This window comes from Neofelis nebulosa, chromosome 18 (assembly GCF_028018385.1).
Source record: "Neofelis nebulosa isolate mNeoNeb1 chromosome 18, mNeoNeb1.pri, whole genome shotgun sequence".
Classification (NCBI taxonomy): domain Eukaryota; kingdom Metazoa; phylum Chordata; class Mammalia; order Carnivora; family Felidae; genus Neofelis; species Neofelis nebulosa.
In genome coordinates this window covers 8,152,167-8,164,587 of record NC_080799.1, presented here as the reverse complement: position 1 = coordinate 8,164,587, position 12,421 = coordinate 8,152,167, and the positions used below count along the sequence as shown (strand labels likewise).

Here is a 12,421-nt window from a genome sequence, read left to right as displayed (position 1 = left end):
TACCCAGATATTTGGTCAGACACGAAAGGGGGTTGCTGTAAAAGTTTGGGTTTTTTTAAGTTTATTTATTTTCTTTAAAAAAAAAAAATTTTGGGGGCGCCTGGGTGGCGCAGTCGGTTAAGCGTCCGACTTCAGCCAGGTCACGATCTCACGGTCCGTGAGTTCGAGCCCCGCGTCAGGCTCTGGGCTGATGGCTCAGAGCCTGGAGCCTGTTTCCAATTCTGTGTCTCCCTCTCTCTCTGTCCCTCCCCCGTTCATGCTCTGTCTCTCTCTGTCCCAAAAAATAAAATAAACGTTGAAAAAAAAAAAATAAAAAAAAAATAAAAAAAAAATAAATAAATAAATAAATAAAATTTTTTTTAACGTTTCTTTATTTTTGAGACAGAGAGAGACAGAGCATGAATGGGAGAGGGTCAGAGAGAGAGGGAGAGACACAGAATCCGAAACAGGCTCCAGGCTCTGAGCAGTCAGCACAGAGCCTGACGCGGGGCTTGAACTCACGGACCGGACCGCGAGATCACGACCTGAGCCGAAGTCGGACGCTTAACCGACTGAGCCACCCAGGCGCCCCAAAAGTGTTTTTTTTTTTAATTGAAGTGTAGTTGACATACAGCTAGTTTCAGGTGCACAACATCGTGGCTGGACAATTATATACATCACAAAATGCTATGATAAGTGTCTTCACCGTCTGTCACCATACCGAGTTATTCCCATATTGCTGACTATATTGCCGATGCTGCGCTTTTCACCCCGTGACTCTTAATCTCATGCACTTATTTTCCCCATACCACTCTGGCAACCACTAGCTTGTCCTCTGTATGTATGAGTCTGTTTCTGGTTTTTTGTTCGTTTGGGCAGGGATTTGGAATTTGAGAAGGGTGGTCCCAGGCAGAGAGGGGCAAAGGGTCTTCGAGGCAGAAACCCACGGCCGGGCAGGTGTGGAGTGGAGAGTAAAGGAAGCTGGAGCCAGAAAAGGGACTGGAGGGGGAGAGGACTAGGAGGCAGATGAGGTGGGGTCTCAGAGACCTCGAATGTGGCCCCAGGAATTCAGATCTCTCTTCCTATGAATCTGAGAGCTGCCTGAGGGCTGTGGGTGGGGGCTGTAAGAGAGGTGGGGCTGTGAGGGGCGGAGCCGTGAGGCGCGGCCGTGAGGGGCGGGGCCGTGAGGGGCGGGGCCGTGAGGGGCGGAGCCGTGAGAGGCACAGCTGAGAAGAGTGGGGGCAGTCAGGGGCGGGGCTGAGAGGGGTCTCACGGGTCCTTCTCCATACCCCCTGTCCCCTCGCCCACTTGCTGTCTATGGTGCTCTTCTGCTCATCAAATGCCCCCTGGATTTCGAAGGTCTTTCAGGGTAGGAAGCGTGTCTCTTTCATCTGGCCCGCACACACCCGCCCCCCATGGTCTGTCCACAAAAGGTGCTGCGTAAATGCATACTCAGTTCTTGTTTCCAAGCGTCAACCCCCCTCCCCAGCAGCTTGTGCTGGGGTCAGATTCATCCAAAGGAGCAGAAAGTTAGAGCACAGGTGGCCAGCCCCACAGCCTTTACCTCACAAGGTTGGCACAGGGCCCGGGCCACCGGCAGCTCTGGTACACGCGCTGGACCACGGTCTCGGAGCCATTCTGCACCTGGCAGGACACCGTCCGCGTCACCGTGTGATGGCACCAGTGCCTGTGGGGAAAGCAACAGTCGTGACGTTATTACTGAGGGGCTGACTGCGGGTCAAAAGGCCGTGATGGCCGAGGAGGGGCCCCTCCACGAGGCTGTGGGATAAGGGGCCCACTGAGACCCTGGGACCAGGTCCAAGGGGAAGGGAGAGTAGCCATACCCTTTGGCCATCAAGTCCTGGCATCATACCTGTCATCAAGTGCTCAGAATCAACCCCTGCCCACAGAGAAATCCCACTCTGGTGAGGAAGAATAAGAGGGAATGATTAAGAGGCGCCTGGGTGGCTCAGTCGTTAAGCATCCGACTTGGGCTCAGGTCATGATCTCACGGTTCTTGGGTTTGAGCCCCGCATCAGGCTCTGTGCTGACAGCTCAGAGCCTGGAGCCTGCTTCCGATTCTGTGTCTCCCTCTCTCGCTGCCCCTCCCCTGCTCACGTTCTGTCTCTCTCTCTCTCTCTCTCTCTCTCTCTCAAATAAACATTAAAACCTTTAAGAAAAGGAAATGATTAAAACCCACAGGAACACGGGGCCATAAGTGCAATGAAAGGACGTGCACAGGGAGCTATGGGAACACAGTAGGGCACCCGACCCCAGTCCTAAGAAAGGCCAACCACCTGAGTACCGAAAGGTAAGAGTCAGCCCACAGCAAGTGCAATTTACAGGTGGACCAAAAGTTGGAGGAAGGGGAGGAGCCAGGAGAAAGGCACGGTGCCTGCCAGGCTAGATGTGGGTCTTATCATGAAGTCAGCTGGGAGCCACTGAAGGACTCGCCAGAGGAATGCCCCACGGGTCTGAGTTTAGAGCACTTCCTCTGGTGCACTGTGTAAGAGGTACAGAGGCCTGAGCTGGGGCGTGGCAGTGGGGAGGAAGGGACATACGCAAACAATATGGAGATTGGATCCAGATGGCAGAAAAGCACATACTCCCGTCTCCTCCCTCCATCCCCAGATCCTAGAAACTGGAAATCTGAAAACAAGCCCCTGTTGGGACATCAGCAAGATGGTGGATAGGAGATCCCCCACTCACACACGCACAACCCGCCACCCTCCCCCCACCCCACTCAGTAACAATAATTTGGCAGCCAGCCATGGACAAAAATGCCTTTGTGGGAGCTTTGGGATTTTTGTAGAACGTATCTCTTATAAGGGGTTAATATCCAAAACATACAAGGAACTCAAAAAACTCAATAGCAAAAAAACAAATAATCTGAGTTTAATGGCCAGAAGGACCTGAGGAGAAATTTTTCCAAAGACATACCGACGGCCACCAAGTATATGAGAAGGTGCTCGACATCACTCAACATCAAGAAAACGCAAATCGAAACGAGATGTCACCTCACACTGGTTAGGATGGCTATTATCGAAGGGAAGTAAGGTAACAAGTGCTGGTGAAGGTTCGGAGAAAAGGCAACCCTGGTGTGCCGTTGATGGTGATGTACATTGGTGCAGCCACTTTGCTAGGTTCTTGAAAGAAATTAAAAATGGAACTACCATAGGATCCAGGAATTGCACTTCTGGGTACATATCCAAAGGAAACAATATCAGTATCTGGAAGAGATCTCTGCACTCCATGCTCACTGCAGCATTATTCACAACAGCCAAGATGGAAACAACCGAAGTGTCCATCCATGAATGAATGGACAAAGAAAATTTAGAACACACACACACACACACACACACACACACACACACCACACACACACATGACAGAATGTTATTCAGCCATAAAAAAAAGAAGGAAATCCGGGGTCCCTGGGTGGCTCAGTCGGTTAAGCATCCGACTCTTGGTTTCCGCTCAGGTCATGATCTCACAGTTCGTGGGTTCGAGCCCCCCATTGGGCTCTGTGCTGACAGTGCAGAGCCTACCCGTGATTCTCTCTTCCCCTCTCTCTCTACCCCTCCCCTGCTTGCTCTCTCTTTCTCTCAAAATAAATAAATAAGCTTAAAAAAAAAGATTGGAAAAAAAGGAAGGAAATCCTACCATTTGTGATAACGTGGATGAACCTGGAGGATGTTATGCTAAGAAGCCAGACACAGAAAGACAAATGCTGTGTGATCTCATTTGCATGTGGAATCCAAAACCACATGCACCAGAGACTAGAAAAACCAGAGTAGTACAGGGGTTGCCAGGAGTTGGCGGGGGGGGGGGGGGGGGGGGGGGGGGGGCGGGGAGAGGGGAGATGGGGAGATGTTATCAAAGAACACAAACTGGCAGTTATAAGATGAGTAAGTTCCGGGACCTAATATACAGATTAAATCTGCACATGGTGATTATAGTTAATTATACTGAATAGGGTACTTGAAATTTGCTAGGAGAGTAGATCTTAAGCGTTTGCACCACAAACCAAAACAAACGATGGTAACTATGTGAGGTGATGAATGTTAATCATCTGTAGTAATCATTTTACAATGTATATGTATATTAAGTCATCATGTTGTATACCTTTGGGGGGGTTAAAGCATGGGGGGGGGAAATACATGCTTTTTTAAATTTGTCAATCATAACTCAATAAAGCAGAAAATATAAATAAATAAAAATAAAACTCAGCCAGAAATTTTGAGGAACTAAAAGTCAGTAGAACAAAGTTGAAGGAGGAACCAGAAACACACAGGGAAAGGGACTCAGGAGCAGCAGATGTGGCTAGTCCGATAGAGGAGGGACCCAGAGGTGACTATCAGAGGACCACAGTACAAGGAGTCAGATGGGTAGGACCTGATCCCTACCCCTGCTGATGTCGAGAATCAGGCATTGGGTTCACCTGCCAGGACACAGGTGTGGTTGGAAGTGGGTCCCTCAAAAGCTGATGCCCCCCCGGAGAAACCGCCACCCTCTTGAGTTTATACAACTGCATTCTTGCACATTCCTTCTCTACCCTGCACCTACTACCAGCCCTCCAAGAGGCAACAAAGCAATAAATAGTAAAAGAGACAAACCAGTGGGAACCCCCAAATACCATGATTCTCAAATTATTCCAGAAAAAAGGCCAGCACCGTGAAAGAAAGGGATCAGCTCAACAGACAATAAATCGCACTTCAGGAAAAGACAACTCATAAAGCAAACAGATGAAGACAATTTTTTAAAACATAATTAATGTCCTCAAAGAGATAAGAGGATTGTGCACTTGTGAAAAATATTACGAAATGGGAAAAAAAATGAGATCGCTCGGAAATGAAATATACGATGGTAAAAACCAAAAGCACAACAGATGGGCTGAAAAACCAGCATGGAAACAGCCAGAGAGAGAGCAGATGAGCCGGAAATCCAAGCCATGAACTTTCCAAGGATGTACTGCAGGGGGAAAAGGAGATGGAAAATGCGGGAGAAAAGGGGAAAGACCCAGAATACAGACTATGTGCCAACCTATGTCGATTAGTAGCTCTGGAATGGGAGACTGGAGAGAGCAGGGGGAATACACACATGAAGAAAGAGAAAAGAGAGTTCAACAAAGACATGAGTTCTTGACAGAAAGAGCCCACTGGGTGCTAGGCAAGATGAACACAGACAGACATACTGTGCTGAAACATCAGAAATCTCAGGATGCAGACAAAATACCAAACGCTAGAGAAAGGAAAGCAACACAGATTATCTACAATCAGCTGAAATTAGATCTTAGCAGCAGCACCAGATTCATGAAGAAGCAAAGTGGTTTTGTTTCTTCAAAGAAAAGAATTCCGCAGATTTAAAATCGTACATAAATATTATGCGTGACCTCGCATCGAAAAAAGTCAAAATCTTGACAATTTTCTAGGAAAATTGCAATATTTGCACAGTCAAAAAGACCACAGAAATAATCAAAAGTCCATCCCTCTCCCCAAAGGCACCTGGAGACCTAGTTCAAAACATGGCTCCGCCATCAACTTGCTTTGTGACTTGAGCCAAGTGACGTCCCCTCTCTGAACCTCAGTTAAAAAAAAAATTCTACTTTTCAAGGTTATGGTGAGGGCCACACGAGCAGACTGAGGTTAGTGATGGGAAGATCATGTGGTCCTACCTAACCCAGAGTCTCGCTGACTGGCTGGCTCCTGAAACCCCAAGTGTTCATGAGAGCCCAGAGACTGACCTTCCTAATTTGCAGATGGGAGAAGTAGGTGGCCAGTTAAACCTCACAGCCCACAGCTCAAACCTGAGGCTGAGCTGGGAAGGGAACCCAGCCTTCCAGCCCCGGGGACCAGCAGGGTCCCACCTCCCCCGTACGAATCTCCACTCCTCCTTCTGCCAGCTCGCTCTGGAAATCGTGCGAGATGTCAGCGGTCCGGGCTCTTCCTCCAGCTCTACCAAGGAGCATCAGTGCCACCCAGGCACCCAGCATGATTCTCTTCGGGATGAACCAACCCAAGGACAGTGCTCCGTCCCGAGATCCGTCCCCGGCGCCTGGAACAGACAGGCCGTCCAGCCATCTCCGAATCACACCGGGTCGGGGTTTTCTATAGGGAAATGAGCTGTGAATTGCAAAACATTTTCAAATGCCTCGATTCATCATCTCCAGACATTTGATCTTTTAATGGGCTGTAAATGGCTTCCCAAAATCAAAACGTGGCCAAAAACAACGAAGGAGGCAGGCAGAGACAAGGAGAGAGGGATCCAGGCCTTTTCGGATGGAATTCAAAACCCCGTTCATCTCCAGGCACCACGATCGCAGGAAATCTTGGTGTCGGGCACTCTGCTCCCGTGTGGGGTCCGTCTTAGGATCCCCATGTCCTGAACATTAAGTCTACGTCTGGGTGGCACCCTCTGAGCACAGGGTGCACGGTGGTGGGTGAATAGAGCTGTATGTACTACAGAATTAACTCCACCCAGAGACCGGCTTGGCAGGAGACATATATGTCCCTTTTACGACTCTCCTGGAAGGACTGGCCTGAGAGCACAGAATTGGGGAGCGGTGGGGCTGGTCCTTGAACTGCCTGGGCAGCGAGGGTGCCCTTAGCAGCCCTCACCAGGACAGGAGGGACTGGCATTATCTTTGGGCAGCAAATGTCTCTTCGACGTCTCATCTCTCCCTCTCCAGCTGGGTTCTCATGCAGAGTCCAGGAGGGGAAACTCATTCTCAGCCCTGGGGACAGAAGGGCTCCCCTCCAGGTTCCTTTTCCTTATGAGACAAGCTCAGTCCCCGATAGGGTGGAACAAGTGACTTGGCCCTGCTCCAGGAGACCCAGAGGCCGCTCCTACGGCAGTTTTCACCGAGCTAAGTGTTTGGCTCCATGGCTTGGCCAAGCTCCAAAACTCTTAATTTAGGGCCCTTTGGGACAGCAAGTGCTAAGTGGCTTCAGGAAATCAGGGCACAATGGAACGGAGGGCCTTCAGGACGCCCCCAGCCATGCCCACCTCTGAATACAACTAACCAACTGGTCTCCCACGCTGCCTGCCACCCAGGGAGGTGGCAACACAGCAGCCCCTCCTCCCCACAGCCCTGGTCCCACCCCAAGCACTGAACCCCGAGCCCCCCAGTTCTCCCATCTGAGCTTTGCTTTGGGACATGATCTCACTCACACTTTCCCTCCATCCGTAGGACCCCAAGCTCTGAGCCTGAACCAAGCCCCAGGGCTTTGACCATGTCCTCCACTCCCGGGAGGATCACCCAGTCTGCCCCCTTTCCCTCGTCCCGTGCTCTGCTCCGCCCTCACGTTGAGTCACCTCAGTGATTCCCCTTGAACCCTGACATAGGCCCTACTTGTCTAGACAGTGGTCACGCATCACCATAGCCCGTGGGACACTTCAATGGTCCAGCACTGAGCACATCGCCATCCAGACCCAACTTAGTGCATCTTGGAAACGAACACCACCAAACTCCTGGCCCCTCTACCCAGAAGCCCCAGCAGCCAGTGGCCCCAGACTCCACCCTCTCCGTCCCCCACTTCCCATGGCTAACTAGCCCGCACGCCAGGCAAGCCCACCTCCTACACCCCTCTCCTGCTCCGTCTGGATCTTGCACCTGGACAGCCTGGGTACCTGCTGGTCTCCCAGCCTCCAGCCCTGTCCCCTGCAGTCTCCTCTACATGCCACCAGAGGGCACTCCCTAAACCACAAATCTGTCCTGTCCCCGTAGTCACCTCCCCTCTCCAAACCCTCTCTCAGCTCCCCATCCCCCAAAGCTCCCACCCATCTTCCTGGTCCCACCTCCCAGCACGCTCCATGTTGCCACCCACACTGGCACACTGTCCCCCCTGGCACGCCATCTCCTCTTCTTCTGTTTGGCCAACTGCCACCCGACCAGTCTTTATTCAGGCTCTGCCCCCTCCTGGACGCCCTGGCCAGGAAAGAACTCTCTCTTCACGCTCCGCACGGTCCCGGGCACGCCTCTGTCTCAGCCCTAATCGTATTAGAAAACTATAGGCTCCCAAGGACAGTGGGCTCAGGGCAGGCCTCATGAAGGTGTGCCGATCTGACCCCAGGCCCTATGTCCCAGCAGGACCTTCTCTCATCCACATTCACTCACTTACCAAAAACCGCTTCTCAGGCTCTACTCCATGGCAGGCCCTGAGCCCCGCAAGGTCTGCCCCCATGCCTGCGACCGCCCATCTCAAGGTTAAGGGTATTGAGTTCCAGGCCCCCCTCCACTTGGCCCTGATCGTTCGAATCACCTGGCCATACCGTGCCCAACCTCCAGAGGCCAGTTCCAGGGGCTCTGCCTGCCAGTTGGGTACAAAGAGCTCTATGAGAGTGGAGGTTGGCAGCCTGAAGGCAACGGCCCGATGGACGGGCAATCTGGATGACTCTGGCCACGCCCTTGAAGCAGAGCCCATGGGGCCCTGGCCGGTCCCCAGAGAGATACAGGCAGAGGAGCCAGGTCCTCACCCCCTTCCAGGAGAGAAAGAGTAACTCTGGCACAGACAGCCCATCAGGCTCCTGACCACGCAGAGACCCTCTCCTGCGGCCAGAGTCCAGCCCGGGACCCCAAGACCTGTTTTGCGGTTGGCAAAGCAGTTCCAGGTACTGTTATGGGCTGAGCTGTGTCCCCTCCCCGCAAATTCATATGTTGAAACCCTAACCCTGAGTAACTCAAGATGGGACTGCGTTTGAAGATATATGAAGATAGAGTCTTTTTTTTTTTTTTAAGTTTATTTATTTGAGAAAAACTTGTGCGCAGGAGAGGCAGAAAGAAAGGGGGAGAGAGAGAATCCCAAGCAGTCTCCACACTGTCAGTGATCCTAATGCAGGGCTCGAACTCCTGAACCGTGAGATCATGACCCGGGCCGAAATCAAGGGTCAGATGCTTGACCGACGGAGCCACTCAGGTGTCCCAAGATAGAGTCTTTAAAGAGGGACTTAAATGAAGTCATTAGGGTCATTTGGGTGGGTTCCAACCCAGTATGAGTGTTGTCCTTTTAAAAAGAGGAAATGTGCCAATATGAATGCAAACACGAACAGAGGGAAGACGGCGCAAAGATCCGGGGAGACGGCAGTCATCCACAAGCCAAGCAGAGGTGTCTCTGGGGAAACCACCCTTGTCAACACCTCCGTCTTGGACTTCCAGCGTCCAGCCCTCGAGGAAATTCATGTCTGTTGCTCAAGCTGCCCGCGTGGGGGCACTGACCTCCCGGTCCTCGGAAACTAACACACAGCCTTTGCATCCAGTGTCAGGTCGGAGCTTTACCAGAGGAGGAGGCTGAGCCTCCAGCGGACACAAGGTCACACGCTGAGTAAGTGGTCAGTTTAGGCCTTGGCGCTCGGTCTTCAATCCCAACTCCGTGCTGCATCCACCTTGCCCTTGAGATCAGCAGACGGCTGGGGAGTGGACTCAGTAGCCCCCGGCAGGGGCTTATTAGCCAAGTCCCTCCGGGAGCCCACACCCAAACCGGGAAGGTGGAGGGGCACATGTGAGACCACCGGGACAATGCTTGCGGGCAGTTCAGGCCACAGCAGGGCTCGTAGGGTGGGCCTCGAGCCGCCTGGCTCCCTGCCCCCTCCTCACTGCAGCCCCCGACGCGGGTCAGACCTCCCAATCTTTCTCACTCAGCCCTGGGCGTACAGACAGCTAGAGACTCCACTTTTACAGATAAGGAAACGGGGCAGGGGGAGTGGGTATGCATCTGAGGCCACTCAACAAGCCAACAGGCAACCAAGATTCAAGCCCAGCCCTTAGCCGCTTGGCTACCCTGCCAGACTGACTCAAAGAGCACCTGAGTCCTGGCAGACTGCGGTCTCTCCCCTCGGGGCCACGCTGCCTGGAGCAGGCTGTGCAAACAGACGGGGCTCGAGGCGGCGGGCTGCTGAAGGAAACTGCAAAAGACCAGGAGCTGGCCGACACAGGGGCCTGGGGCCTGGGAGGGAAGAGGGATCCAAGCTCGATCTCCCCAGCCTGGAGCAAGGAGCCAAATCTAACAAGATGAAACATGACCGGGCGAACGTGGAGTCCGGCACTGAGGCCCCAAAACCCAGCGGACGAATCCCAGATGGGGCACGGAGGGTCTCGCCAACAGTAAGTTCAGCGTGAGTCAGCGGTGTGTGCTACAGCCTCCGAAAGGCAAGGGCAATCCCAGGCTGTCTTAACGCAGAAGAACGTCGAGAACGCCCTGCCCCCCTGTGCACCAGCCCATGTGCGGTGGACCCTGGGCTGAGCCACCAGATCCCCCTCAGCCAAGGGCCATCAGTGGTCGGACCCTCCCAAGCCTGCCTCAGCTGCCCAGAGCTGCCCTCACCCGAGATCCGGTTCCCCCCGGGACGGCCCCCATCCAGGGCCTGGTTCGTTCATGAGTTGAAAGGCTCAGGGGCACTTGGGTGGCTCAGTCGGTTGAGCGACCGACTTCATGATCTCAAGGTTCATGGGTTCAAGCCCTGCGTTGGACTCTGTGCTGACAGCTCAGAGCCTGGAGCCTGCTTTGGATTCTGTGTCTCCCTCTCTCTCTCTGCCCCTCCTCTGCTCTCTCTCTCTCTCTCTCTCTGCTCCTGGGAGAGCCGCCACGATGGTGATAGAGGGAGCCCAGGAGGGGCGGGCAGAGGCAGGACACCCACTCGGTGGGGAGAGGGTAAAGATACATGAGACTCACCCTATTGGAAAAGAGGAGGCGAAAACACAGGGTTTTTTGTTTGTTGGGTTTTTTTGAGAAAGAGAGAGGGTGCAAGTGAGTGAGAGAGAGAGAAGCCCACCAGGGGCAGAGAGAGAGGGAGAGAAAGAGAGAGAAGCGGGGCTCACACGATGTGGGACTCGAATTCACGAACCGTGAGGTCATGACCTGAGCCAAAGTCAGATGCTTAACCGACTGAACCACCCAGGTGCCCCAACACCGAAGGTTTTTTAACCAGAGGGGAACCCAGTCGGTGGGATTCAAGAAGAACCCTCTGATGGCAGTAGAAAGGGACAGAGGCCAGAGGCTGGGCCAATCCGGAGAAATGGACAGAGTCCGTGAAGGTGCTCACAGCTGAAGCCCACGCCTCTCCCCTTGAGACGGTCTGTCCATTTTCGGTGCTCCCTTCGGACAAACTGGGTCCAAACCTGCCAACTATAGACCCCGGCCAAGTCTCTCCCAATAAGGTCAGTGTCTCTGTGGCTAATGCTTCTCTCCCTCTCTCAACCACGTGTGCCACTGTCCGGAGTGACGGTCTTGTTTATGCATTTTGAGACAGACAGAAACAGCATGAGTTGGGGAGGGGCACAGAGAGAGAATCCCAAACAGACTCTGTGCTCTCAGTGCAGAGCCTGACTCGGGGCTCGAACCCACGAACCTCAAGACCATGACCTGAGCCGAAGTCAGACGCTTAACTGACTGAGCCATCCAGGCGCCCCGGGGAACTGAGTGCCAGTAGGAACTCAGGAGCATCTGCATAAGCAGACAGGTCTGCCGGTGTCCCTCGATAGTTTTCATTGGAGCTGTCCGTTTTGAGGCAATACCAGGGGAGAATTTAAGTCATTTTAAGGTCACCAACCTTCGGAAGGAAAGGATACTGACCCGCAAGCCGCACGGACCTAGCCTTTCTGTAAACCAGGAGAGCAATGACATGGAATCTGGGGTCCAGTACTGAGGCCGGACGGGAGAACGAGGCGTGTGGGTTCAAATTCGGGTCCGCGGGCGACAGGGAGCCAGCGCCACCCCGCCCCCCGCCCAGGGAGCACAGCCGTGCCGCCTCGTCACCGTCTGTATTCATTCTCTAGCACATTCCACGGTGAGGAATTCCTGAGGCCTCCCCCACCTGAGACAAGGCTGGAACGAACCCCACATGGCGCATCAGCCACTTACGGATCGAATTTCCCATTCGCACGCGGGCAGCGGAGGGAGTATACGATTTGGCCAAACAGACGGCGTGGTTTGGAGCATCGCAATAGTGGCCCACGATGACTCCCATCAACAGGACTGCCAGAGGCAACAAGCTGCCAGAGTTTGGTGCTAAATGTCTTCCATGGGATCGGCATTCCCACATGCAGTTCGGGAGGCCACCTGCTGAGAAACGCTCTGGCGACACAGATCCCACCACCAGAAATGGAACTCACTAGAACTTTTGCGCAGTCAGGCGCCACACATTTGTTCTGGACCGACCGTCTTCAGCGTCCACCCGGGACCGTGAGGCATTTGGCCCGCAAGTGACCTCTACAGAAGCCAGAGCTTTCTGTGTGTCCAAGATCAGGACAGGACCCAGCAGTGTGTCCTCCTCGGTGGTCCTTCTCAAATGGACTGTCTCTCAAAACCGCCTGCTGACTTGGGTCCCGTGGAGACGAGCCCAGGAACATGCCCTTGTAACAGGCTTTCCGGTGACGCTGCGTAAGGAAAGTGACCCCATCCACTTGACAGAGGTTGGAAATGAAAACAGGAGGGGGCTCCTGGGTGGC

The 12,421-nt window shown here is 53.3% G+C and overlaps 1 protein-coding gene across 2 annotated transcripts in view; it reads right to left on the bottom strand.

The window, feature by feature from the left end:
- COL26A1 (collagen type XXVI alpha 1 chain) overlaps window positions 1–12,421 on the bottom strand; it is a 165,941-nt gene that overhangs the window by 115,398 nt on the left and 38,122 nt on the right. For both annotated transcript variants that reach the window (XM_058711070.1, XM_058711071.1), the window contains exon 2: window positions 1,544–1,666. In XM_058711070.1, the coding sequence (XP_058567053.1) occupies window positions 1,544–1,666 (123 nt within the window). The remainder of the gene's footprint in view (window positions 1–1,543; window positions 1,667–12,421) is intronic.